Here is a 12454-nt window from a genome sequence, read left to right as displayed (position 1 = left end):
TTTAACATACAATTAAGGCACAAGGAGGTAAAGCTGTAGCTGTTAAGTAAGGGGATGTGGACTTTTCAGAAGTTAAATGTATCCTAAAAACAGAGAGGGAGAAGGCTTTGTCTTTAAGCAAAAGGACTGTGAGTCAAAGTCCCTGTGGACCTCTGTGTGCTTTGCCACAGCCTTCTGGTAAAATGCAAAGCCAGGTAATTACACTCCACTCTGCTTCTGTTTCTACACACCCGAAATGGATGCCTCGCTCCTTTGCCGCACACGGAGACAAGAACTCTCTTTAATTAACCTTTGTAAAGCCTCTGCGATCCTTGGATGAAAAAGGCTTCGTACCTTAGGAACATGTTTGCGCACATACGCAAGGCAAAACCTCTAGCACAAAGCCGGCGCTGAGCTGCAGCGCGTTTCTTCTTTCTGCAGCTTGTCAAAGGTCTTGAAGCTCATCCTTACCCATATTTTCCATTCCAACCTGGTCCTGTGGAGGAGGGATTTTGTTTATGAAACTCAGGGAATGTCTGGATTATAATCTCTCTCCTGTCCAATTAGCTAGGAAACGGAAATTTTCCTTGGGGGACATTGGTGCCCATGAAACACAACATTTAAAATTTATCACTTCAGTTAATGAAATATCCTAGCCAGTTGCTGTAAGCACCTCTGGATGTCCCATTGAATCCTACTGGATTCTAATAAACAGCTTTTAGGTAGGAACTTGTGTCCAATTTATAAACATTAAAGAACAGCTTGTGTTTCAATCCCATCCAGGTGCTTTACAATCCTGGCACAACCCCTGACCACAAGGCTGTGCGTTTCACATTAGCGTGCTCGACTCATCTCACAGACGTAGGAAGAGTCATCCACAGATCATCTAGATGTGGGGAGGGACCTCTTGTCTGGGATTAGGAACAGCGGACTGACAAGCAAAAGATCCATCGAAATAAGGCAGAGAGCACCCACTGCTTACACCCCGCTTCCCCTCCGCACTCCCCCATCCCTCCATCCCTCTCACATACTTGCTTTTGGGCAGGATTTCAAAATAACGGACCAAACCCAGTCCTGATAGAAATGGGTGCCAAACTCCTCAACTGCATTAGAGAAGAGGTGCAGCTTAAACACTTCTGTGCTATGGGGCAGCATCATGAGAGAGAGGAGGAGGAGAAGGAGGAGGCGGCTGGTGAAGCCGCCGGGCTGCAAGGAGCAGCAGCCCGCATTACCGCTGTGTCTCGCTGCCCGCCCGCTGCGTTGATGAGATGCACAAGCAGCATCCCAAGCGGTTTCTCCCAGGCTTGGGGATGGTGGTGCAGGATGGCAGGGACGTGGCTTACATCGCAGGGAGGGCAGCTAAGTCATTCTTCGGAGTGGGCACAGTCTGTGTGGTCCCTGCTCTCTTCTGCTGGAAAAGTACAGTGCGTTCGCCGGGCGCGCAGGAACCGATATTACCCGGCACAAACCCGCGTGCATCCCAATGAGGGGGGAGGGGCTGACGGACACACCGCTCTGTAAATACTTCTTTATTAAGACATAAATATAAAGCTGAACAGGAAAGGAGCAATGACAGGGTAAACCATGCCAGTACTGCTCTGTATGGATGATCTTACGATGCTTGAACATCTGGTTCTGCTGCTGGCTTCCATAAAATCATCTTTAAAACCTACTTGGGTTATATCTCCATCAGCTGTTCGGTGCCCACAATGACTTCATTAACATGTTTGGCTGAAAAGAGAGAGGGAGGAAAAGAAGAGAAATTGAGTTTTGCAGCAGTGCTTCAGACCTTGCATTTTTCAAATCTGCAACTTTAAAGCAAATGAGAAAAGCAGATTCTGGGGAACTCGAACACAGATTCGCTGCTTTTCTTTGGACTCCAGCGTCTCTCTGACAGTATCCCACACACACGGCAAAAGCCTAAACAACTGACTAAACATCAGGAGGTTCCTCTAATGAGAGTTTTCACATGTATATGTCACTATTAAACAAGAGAGGCCCGACAGAAGTCACAGCTGCTGCTGACAGGTGTACACCTAGGTTGAGGGAAAGAACCATCAACATCCAACATGGAGATCTGACGTAAAATTAAAGACCAGTAATACACCCCGGCCCAAAAGTGTGCTGTGTGCTCTCGAACTGCATGGAGGTTGGGGAAAAGAGGGGCTGCTCAGCATCGGGGGGCCATCACCGAGGCAGTGTGAGATCCTCTTCGCAATCCCAACTCAACCCTGGCAGCTTAAAAAAAAAGGGCACTTTTTTTTAAAATTTAAACCTGACTTCTCCCTCCTGGACTGAGCTCTGGATGGAGCCTTTCCAAAAGTATCTGCATGAAGCAAGGTCTCTGAGCACAATTATCTCTGAGGGTAACAGTGGACAGCCCTCCTCAGACTCCTGTGAAAGCAAATCGGTGGAAGGACGATTTCTACAAGGTCACCCCTTTGCCTGTTCCCAGGAGCTCTGCACAACCCCAGTGGACACATTAACGTGCCAGTCCCTGCCCCAGCACTGTTAATGCACTGTACTGAAAGAGCCTTCCCTTTAAAATGCAAAAGCAGCTTGTCAGGGAAGGACTGCAAATAAGGGATCTAAAGCCAAAATAATAAAAACACGCAACTGAAAGCCCAGTGCCTAAAAAACTCAAGCATGTGGCCTCAGAGTGTGATACAAAGCTGGTGTGCTCAAAGTGGGTGTCCTCGGTACCACGGGGGGGAGGCGGTGAATCTAAATTGCTCTCTGGGAGCTGGCCATCTATTCAGGTGGAGCTCAGGTGGTTTGACCCACGCCCCTGGGCTCTCCATCTCCTCTTCTGCACACTGGGAGTAACAATCGGCTCTGGAGCCTGGGAGGTGCTGGGGTACACCGATGGAGGCTGTGCTGTCTCCCACACCTTACAGAGCAGCTGGGGTGGATAGCCAAGGATGGTGGAAATAATGAGTTGTGTTTTATTTACCCACCTAAAACTCCACCCCTCAGGGGGGTGGATTTTGCAAGACTGCTACAAAACAACAAACATGCCACCTTTGGCTAAATGAAGAAATTCCTGGCAAACCCCAAATTGGCCAGGCCAACATGATGCTTCTCTTGGTTTAAAATTCAAACCATTACCTTTGCACCATGCAAACCATTGCTCCATAAAAAGTTTGATCAAAAACTGCTCTATAAACTTCAAGGAGTTTTGGACTGTGGCAAGATAATTTCCCCCCTACAACCGTGACCCCACAATCATACGGATCCTGCTGTCTCCTCAGCCTGGAGGATGGAGTTGGGTTAGCCACACGACTGCCTTTCAGAGACCCTTCATGAAGGCAAAATTAAGGACATCAAGGAGCTGCTTCTCACCTTCAGCATCAGATCAAGTCATTTAGTTCTTTGCTCAGGGTATTTAGTGACAGCTGATAATTAATCCTGGAGCCTCATGCTAATGTCTTGAAGCTCGAAGTTGGAATGTGGAGCCCAATCTCCAGCACTCTGGGCAGGACGAGCAGAGGTGGATGCAGTGCTCGGGAAGATGAGGGACTGACTGTACAAGTGCCAGGTGCAAGTGTGATGTAGGTAGCACCACACAACCTCTCCAGCACAGCTCTGCCAATAGCCCCAAGTCCAGCCTTCAGCGCCTCTCTCCTCCTGTCCTGGACCCCACACAGCTTTGCCAAGGTACCTCAAATCCAACCTGCAGCACTTCTTGCTATAACATTCCTCACCCCCAACAACTTTCCCAATATATCTCAAAGAGGCCCTGTAGCAACTCCTGTGACTCCATTCCTGAACCTCCTCCAAGCAGACTACCTATCATGTTGATTTCTATGATGTGAATAAGACCCTGGCTACCATCCAGTGAGAGTAATTACGTTATGCCTCTGCAGATTAAACATGCCTTCATCTAGGCCTATAAAGAGCCATGTCAATTTATGGTTCTATATATAGGTTATCTGTAGCAATACTTTTTAATAAGGAACTTCTTGCTTCATTTCAGACAGCATCCTGCACTGTCCTAAACGTGCAGAGCTGGGATGGGTCCTGTCACATACTTTGTTGCAGAGGTGGTACCAACTATTTGTGTTTTGCACTGACATGTTTGTAGGTGCCTTATGATATCTTGCATTTTACACCTGGTGAGTTCAAAATGCTTTTCAAGAGTAGGCAAATAAGGGCATTCCCATTTTACAGATGGGGAAACTGAGGCAGCGGTGAGTTTAGACAGCCAAAGCCACACGGGAAATCAGAGCATGCATTCCCTCATCTCCCATCCCTCTGCCCGTTTCATCTCCTCCTTGATCCATGTGGCCCAGATTCCCCGAAGTGGGCACACACGGCCTGCCTGGTATGTCACTGCTACTTCAGAGACTTGCATGAAATCACCAAACTCATTTCTCCTTGTACAGGCTAAAAGAAAACACATGAATGTGCCTGCCTCAAATCCACCAGAAAGTTTTTAAGTGATAAAGGGAATGGTTTTGCTAGAAACAAAGCCTTATTCCGCACCCTGAGGGGATGCGATAGGCAGATAAGGATTCACCCTGCTTCCCTCTTCCCTTCCCAAAGCTCTCCTTGTGGAGGGAAGGGAATTCAGACTCCACTGTGTGTGCCAGAGAGCTGAGCTGCGGATAGCGTTTCATTATCAGCAGTGGCTGCCAGTTGCCAGTGGCTCTGGCTGGTACCAGCAAGCTCAGTTCATGCAGAAACTCTGCCTGAAACTCTGGGGGAGGAGGGAGAAGTACCTCACATGCTTAGCTGTTCAGCTCCCTTCTCCTTCCCCAGCTCTCCATTAGGGATTTCTTACCAGGCTGCCTTTTATCTGACACTGGCAGGGTTACAGATGCATTCAGCCCACAGAGAAAGAAGAGGGATTAGAGAAAGGACTTTCAGAAAGCCTTAGAGTTGGACTCTGCAACCTTAAATCATGTTCAACTAGATCTTCTCAGATTGGGAGCATCTGGTGCTAAGCAAATCCAGAGCTGATCAACACATTCAACCTCCTGATTAGCACTTTGCTTCAACTTGCTGACGCAGCCCAGTCTGAAGTCAGCCTGGGTGCTTGAACCGAGTGTCCACGGAGATTTTACTGAGTGTAAATCAAAAACCTGTCACTCGTTATATATGCGTTCCTGCCTTGGGAGACATTTGTTTACACATACTGTACACTAGCCCCTTAAAAACATACGCATAAGGCAAGGAGAGCTAGAAAGCTGGGGAGCAGCGCAGCTTTTGGTGCTTGGCTAAAAACAAATTGTAATGCAAATAAACAGAGGGGCGGAAATGACTGTGCAGCCCAGCACAAACCCCACCAGCAGGCCGGGGGCCGGGGACCCAGCGCTCCCCAGCCTTCCTGGCAGGTTCCTGCCAAGCTGCGCGCAGAAAGGGGATGCCGGAGCATTCCTTTAAAAGCCATGTGAAAGCATCTCCTTGTTGTTTGCTCAATTAGCCCCAGACAGATTGCTGCTGCTGCTGCTGGTGGCAACGCTGGTTGTAAAGGAGGAGGGGAAGGAGGGGAAAGGGAGGAAAAAAAAAAAAAAAAGAGAGAGGAAAAAAAAAAAGGGTTAGGGCCTAGGCCCAGGACCACCACGAAGTTCCAGCCCTCAGGGGCTCCAGAAAACGTTCAGTTTACTCACTCAATTACATACACTGTTTTATAAACCCTTTAAAATAAAATAGAAAACAGTCCCTGGCACAGAATTACTGCTCTATTATACAGCAGTGATGAAAGCCACTGCTGTGTATTTGCTCTCTTTAAAGCAAGAGATAGTTTAACTTAAAAAACTAGGCGGGGGGGAGGGGTGGCTGCAGAAACGCATGCACGAAAACACGCTGTGGGTGGTTCCTACCACATTCACCCAGGACAGAAAGGATCAGAGAGTGGGAGAGAAGAGCAACTTGTCTCTGCAGTGATGGTTGGCCCTGGAAAAGCAGCCAGGTTGCGGGGGGAGAGGAACTAAAGGGGCTTAAGGGGATGGGAAGCAGCTGAAGCTTGACTTTGGGAGGCTGGAGGGTGTTTTAAATTACATGTAGAGATAAAGAAGGGAAGCAGGTGATGGGGGCTGATTTGTTTGTGTTTACAGAGCAGTGGGGCTTTCCAGTCAAGGCCTGCTCTCTCCCCAGCCAGGCTTTACTGACACGATCACTGGAGATCAGGGGTGACCAGGCTGTGGCCCCAAAGGCCAGGAGTGTCTCACAGATTTCTCCCAAGTGCCACATCAGCCCCGCTGTGCAGCCGACAGCCAAGCCCGCGGGTCTCCAGGAGCGATGCTCCCCATGAGCTGGGTGTCCCAGCTGCGCCCAGGGGTGGGATGTGCAACTCATCCCAGTGGCACTGGGAATGGGGCTGGTGGTAGCTTCAGGTAGATCAGCTCTGGCCCACAGCTGGGGCCTCCAGCCCATGGAACAGGCGGGCAGGAGAGATGTCAGTCCTGCCTTACACCCATCCCCAGCAACCACCAGTGCAGAGTGTTGGTGCTCACCTGGTTCAGCTGAGGCTTTTCTCATAGTTCAACTGGTATTAACCCCTTTGCTCTCAAACCCATCTGAGGAATGGATGTCTCTTGGGAGTGTAAAGTAAAGGCAACACTGAATTCAGTGCCCGAAGAGAGATGAACTTACTGTGGCTTGGACCAGATGGATGGGGTGAGTGAAGGAGCTGGAAAGAGAGGTGTATGGGAAAGTGATCAGTCAGGGTCTTAGGAGAAAGGTTAGTTAAGGGAAAAGGAGACCAAGAGCTGGGAATGTGCCTAAGATAGCAAGCTCCTTGGGGAGATGGACACACTTAGCAGAGTCCTAGCAAAGTGTTTAAGAAAGGGACTGGATCATACTGATCAATGTGCTCCCATGGGGTATCACCACCTCACAGCAAATGCAAGCAGGGATCTCAGAAACGTCAGACTTTGTCCACATTTCTTGCTAAGATGGCAGAGATGCCTATTTGCCTGGACACTGCTGCCCGCCGTGCTGGATGCAAGTTGAGGACCCTTTCCTTTCTCAGCATCCATTGGGGTGTTCTTCCTGGCTCTTTCATGTGGCTGAGCTCTAGCAGAGCACAAGTGGTTATTTTCTCTGCGTGGAGCATGTACAAATATTTCCATAAGGTTCCGAACTGCTGCCTTATGGGTAGACTTCACAATCAACATGCTGCGAATGTGGCAGCTCGTTTAACCTGCTCACTCAGGAAGTCTGAACTTCCTAAGCCGGGAATGACAGTGTGCACAAGTGTGACAGTCCCCAGTGGCAGAGGGGAGGACAAAGCGTCGCTGGATGGGTATTCTAGGGAAGTTTTATGCCACTGCTAAGGCCAGAACTCATAAACCATTTTTATACAACTTGGAAAAGAGGCTTATTAGGATCAGTTAGAAATGTAGTCACTGCATAGTCACTGAAACAAAAATGACAACTATTTAAGAGATGCCTGTTTTAACTGCCAGCAATATCTTTGTCATGGACACTCAGCAGTTAAACCACTTTAGGAAGCAAATCTTATGGACCTCTCAGTTTTGGTGTAAATTTACACCATTCCTACATCATCTCCAGCTCATCTTGCACGCCAGTGCACAATATACATGTGTGCACTGTTTAGTCTGTGTCTGTTCTTCATGAGCTTTCAAAACTCCCATCTGCACTGCAGCATGCTTTCTGATCCTGACCTTGTGTCGTGCTAAGTGTTTTCAGTTCCTGAAGACTTCACCAGGAGGTACTCAGCGTCTTGCAAGAGCAGATGCTTGCCCCTACTTGAATGCAGTGAGAGCATCAGAAAGTCCCTCAATTCTTTCCTGTCCCTATCCTGCTAAATCTTGGCTGGGGCGAAGCATCCTCACAACCAGTCACTCATTCATATGTGGAGGTTTCATAAACTGTACCTGTCTTCAGAGGATGACATTGGAGGAAAATGTGCTCTTTGGCCCTCATTAAAATAAGACAATCTTACTCTGTTTCATTGAGAAGTCCTAGGACTCCAAGCTTGGAACAGGACTTGGAAAATGATTGGAAACGGGAGCCAGTCCTTACTGGATATGTGCCTTTTTCTGTTCTTGTGAGAAACCACACAGTTTTGGCTATGTGATAAGCCTCTGGAAAAAAATTCTCAGTTTGCACATGTTCTCAGGAGGACAGCTTAAAGCTCCAGAGACTCTGCAGTGAGCACTCTCGACCATAGAAGCAGAGGAGGAAGGCAGGGCTTCCCCAGGCTTGTATCCCTGCTCTATGGACCAGTGCAGCACTCTGCACAGAATCTCCCTCCTGTGCTCAGAATGATCCTACCGAGGCACGACGGCGGTACGGAAAGGGATGCAGTCTGACTCAAAGCAGTCAGGGGGCAAGTGCCAGATGGGAAATGGAGCATGGGACTGTTAGGCAAAGGGACTGGAAACAGCAGCTAGCTATGGTCAGACCAGAGGAGGAGTCAGGTGGGTGTCTGGGAATAACCAAGTAAGAGAGGAAAAGAAGAATCTCCGTGGGAGAAAGACTAGAGGAAAAACCAAAGAGAATGCTAGGAATGGCATGAGTCTGGTCCTGGGACAAAGCCATAGTAGGGACCTGTGAGGCAGGAGTCAGGATCAGGTAGGACATAGATGATATAGTTGGGGCCCAATGGCTGATGCTGGGGGCAGGAGCAGTAAAGCCTCCTCCTCCCAGCACCAGGAGTGGATCTCAGGGCTGCTGATGCCCATGGGCATCTGTGAAACCTCCTGGCAAAGAGTTTCTCTTGTCCCATTGCAAATCCAGTTTCCCTTAAGGAAGATGACCAACTACTACTATCAGTTCCCATCAGCTGAAGCAGCAGAAAGCTGTACACTGGAGTTCAAGTTTCAGATACTGCTAATGATCCATGCAAGGGCCAACTTTATCCCATATAATAAAACTGGGGTTTTTTGGACTGAACCTTCCTTCCCAACATTTACAAAAAAAAAAAATGCTAAGGCTAAAATGTCAAGTCTCTAACAGCTAGGAAATGCCACATGTAACGTGTAATTTCAGCACTTAAGCTGGCTAGTCCAAATGAATGGGCATCTGCATTCTGATCAGAATCTCCTTGTCTCTCAGGTGTCTGTAAAATAGGAGGAAAACCCAACCATGTTCATATCGAGGAGGCACAAATGAGGTTGTTAACAGTTGTGAAGCATTAAGATGACAAATGTTGCAGGAAGGCCACAGAAAGGAAGGACCTTGACTTTTGCATAGTTACAGTAATTAAGGTTTCAGACACAAACTGAAAAAAGACAGAAAAATGAGGAATATGGAAAACCCCTGCATTCAGCATGCACTACTCATTTTGGGTGTTGACTGTGTCAGGACACCAAGGAAAATAAAAACATATAGTAGTATAAAAACTGCACAGGAACAAGCACAGTGACATCAGTCTAAAGCCTGGTCACAGAAATAATGCTACTACTAAGTATGTACCAGGATGTCATGCTAAGATTACCTCAGCATCCTATCTCTGGTACTCTTTCCCTTTCTGAACATATGCTTTGTGGCAACAACACTGCTATAATGTACTTTTTGGGTGTGCAGTGACTTAAGCTGTCCCCAAACGACATTGGCTCCTTAATATTCAATGCACATACAGCATTCCTGCCTCAATGACAACAGAGATGACGGTGAGGGATATGGTGGTGAGTTTTGTGTGAATTTTGGTAGTTCTATCCTATGTGTGTGTCTTTACCATCTTTGTTCTTGGTGTTGATTTGAAGAAAGGCTAGGCCACTTTACTGCATATGCCTCTTCCAGGCTAACTTATACCAGATGTATAACATACTCCCTGCTGAATCTGGCCTAGAGACTCCTTTAGGAACTGAACTCACTGACTCTAGGGCTCATCAGACTCCTTGACTGGCCCATCAACAGCACTCCCTCTCTCTAGTCCTACTTCAATGAGTGCATGCTGCTTTTGAGCTCCTCTTTAAAAATAGGCTCATCAAAAAGGCTGGAGCATGATCCTAATAACTGTCTTCGAAACAGTGATTGAATGCTCTGTGCAATTAAGTTCTTTCAGAACTGCTGCTTGCCATTTCCTATCCCTTTAATAATTACCTCCTTTTTCTTAGGTACCAAGTTGTTTTTCAAACTGCTACCTGTGTGAGGTAGCTTTCACAAAGCCCATCTGTTAATTCTCTGCTAGCAAATTCCTTAAATTAAAGTATCAAAGAGGAAGGAAAGTGGATGCTTCCTAAGCATGGTAATAAAACCAGTCGGAAGAGAATAGTATGGCTCTCAGGAGGCATGGCTTGCAAATCCAGAAGTTTAATAAAACTCCATACCTTGACTTTAAGAGGCACTTAAAAGTACCATCTCTGGCCAGTGCTGTGATAGGGCTGAAGTCAGTGCAGGACTGGGACATCACTGCTGACAGTTACCTGGCCCCTCTGTGTCTCTTAACTTTCTTTTCAGGTTGAAAGTAATAGGCTGCATCTGATCTACCCCAGTAACCAGTGTTGGAGTATTCCCTCTATTTAGGTGTCCAGAGCTTTGCCAAGCCCATTATTAAGTGATGAGGTCTCCCACCACGTCCCCAGGGAGATTATCCCACAGCCTACCAGACCACATCATTAGGAAAACGTTCCAGATAGCCAGCCTAAATTGTGTTTAATTCAATCCCATTACTCCCAGCTGTACCATTTGGACCACCCTAAATATGCCCATATTCTTCTGCAGTAGGAAAAGGATGAGAGCTGGTTTGAGTTACGTTTGCCTATCATTTGTGGTAGCTGTTCTCCTGCCATCCTCCTTGCGTGGGACTGGAGTTCATTTTATGAAAGGAGGTCAGTGCACCACTGGCTCAAAGAGCTCTTGTACCCTGAGCCACCTGGGCAGTGTGGCCAGGACTCATACAGCAGAGCAGGGAGCACACGGCCAGTTCTGCAGCAAAGTCAACTGTGGGATTTGCTTGAGGCTGTGTAGGATGATTCAGGGATATTTCTACCTTTGATGAATCCTGGCTGATGCTTTGGAATAAGGGACTGCTGTATTTTTATTTTTTTAGTGTTTCTGGGAAGGTGTATGCAGCTTTGCTGAGGAGGTTTCTAGCATGTAACTCCCAGACTAGGGTGAACAGCCAGCTGCTACCGCTTACGTCTGCTGAAGTGTGATCAGCTTGCAACAAAAGGTGGCTCCAACCCAAGAGAACTAGTTTTTTTCTAACCTGGCCATGGAGGCTCAAGTTTGAAGAAGGAAAAGTTACCAAACAGAACAACACAGCCAAAGTCTTGATGAAAGGGGGAATATGGAAACAGACTTACAGGGCCACACCAAAAGCTTGGCATGAGATACAGGAAGTCTTGGGCAGGGGAAAGGAAGTCATGGCATACTTTCACAGCAAAAAAGAGAGGGCCCAGTTTACTACAGGACCAGCCAAGGTCAGAAGAGACATGCTGGGCTGGAAAGACTCCACAGTTCAGGAAATAAGTCGTGAACTTTGCAGACAGATCCCAGACCACCGAGGAGAACCTGACCCCCAGCCCAAAGAAATTCCAGAATGGTTAGGAAACTGAGGCAGGGAAATGAACTGAGGCTTTATTATTTTTTCTTGCTCAGCATAATGGTGTATTCATAATCTACCTGAATGTGTCTTTGCTAACGTCAGTCATACATTTCTGAACAGTTTAACTAGAGGGCCCACAGACTCATTAAGAAGTGGGTTTAAGCTTTGTAGAGGTGAGCAGTAGACTTTACAAGAATAGGCAAATGAACCACAGGTTACAGCTCCGTTACTCTCCCTACAAATACATCTACAGACCCTGAAAAATATTCAGACAAGGATGACAAGGACAATCAAGAAGAACGAATGATTTCCATACTAAAATCAACCATGTTAGGATCCGCACCCTGGAAGACACTACTGAAACAGATGTGAGCGAGGTCAAAGGGTGATATTTCTGTTTGATATAATCTACTACAGAAATCAAACATGTTCCTGTTTCCTAAAATATTAGCTAAATCTACACCCTGTCTCCTCATAGCTCACGCTGCAGGTTAACAACCAAACACGACTTGATTCAGCTCTCCTAGTGATTTATGCAGATGTGTAGATGTGGCACTCAGGGACATGGTTTAGTGGTGAACTTGGCAGTGTTAGCTTTACAGTTGGACTTGATGATCTTAAAGGTCTTTTCCAACCTAAATGATTCCATGATTCTGTGCTCAGGGGAGGACACAGATGGAGCATCATGAATAGTGCAAATCTTCAGCAATAAGGGAGGCAATGAACCCTGCAAGGGCCGCTGATTCAGATGTATGTGATGGGCAAAGCCACAAGTAGGCACAGACTCTGGTATACAGGGACCAAGACCATAGTGTACACAACACTCACTGGGTGTTTCCTACAGTATTCGAGACTTGCAACTGCAATACTTTGTTTTCACGAGTCTTTTTTACTTTTAGTTTCAATTTAACAGAAATGTATTTATTTAAATTTATAAAATAAATTTAGTTTCAATTTAAAGAAAAATTTGTCATATGGATAGCTGACAATAGGTTACGCTATACTACGTTA

General features: G+C 46.9%; 1 protein-coding gene across 1 annotated transcript in view; it reads right to left on the bottom strand.

Annotated features, from left to right (window-relative positions):
* Positions 1 to 1493: 1493 nt before the first annotated feature.
* The window catches only part of EIF2B3 (eukaryotic translation initiation factor 2B subunit gamma), a 103863-nt gene continuing 92902 nt past the window's right edge, over positions 1494 to 12454 (bottom strand). The window contains exon 12 of the mRNA XM_074832179.1: positions 1494 to 1710. Coding sequence (XP_074688280.1) covers positions 1658 to 1710 — 53 coding nt within the window. The 3' untranslated portion in view covers positions 1494 to 1657. The remainder of the gene's footprint in view (positions 1711 to 12454) is intronic.

The sequence above is a fragment of the Strix aluco genome, chromosome 8, assembly GCF_031877795.1.
Source record: "Strix aluco isolate bStrAlu1 chromosome 8, bStrAlu1.hap1, whole genome shotgun sequence".
NCBI classification, from domain to species: domain Eukaryota; kingdom Metazoa; phylum Chordata; class Aves; order Strigiformes; family Strigidae; genus Strix; species Strix aluco.
The sequence above is the reverse complement of the archived record's forward strand: the minus strand, read 5'-3'. Positions and strand labels throughout refer to the sequence as shown.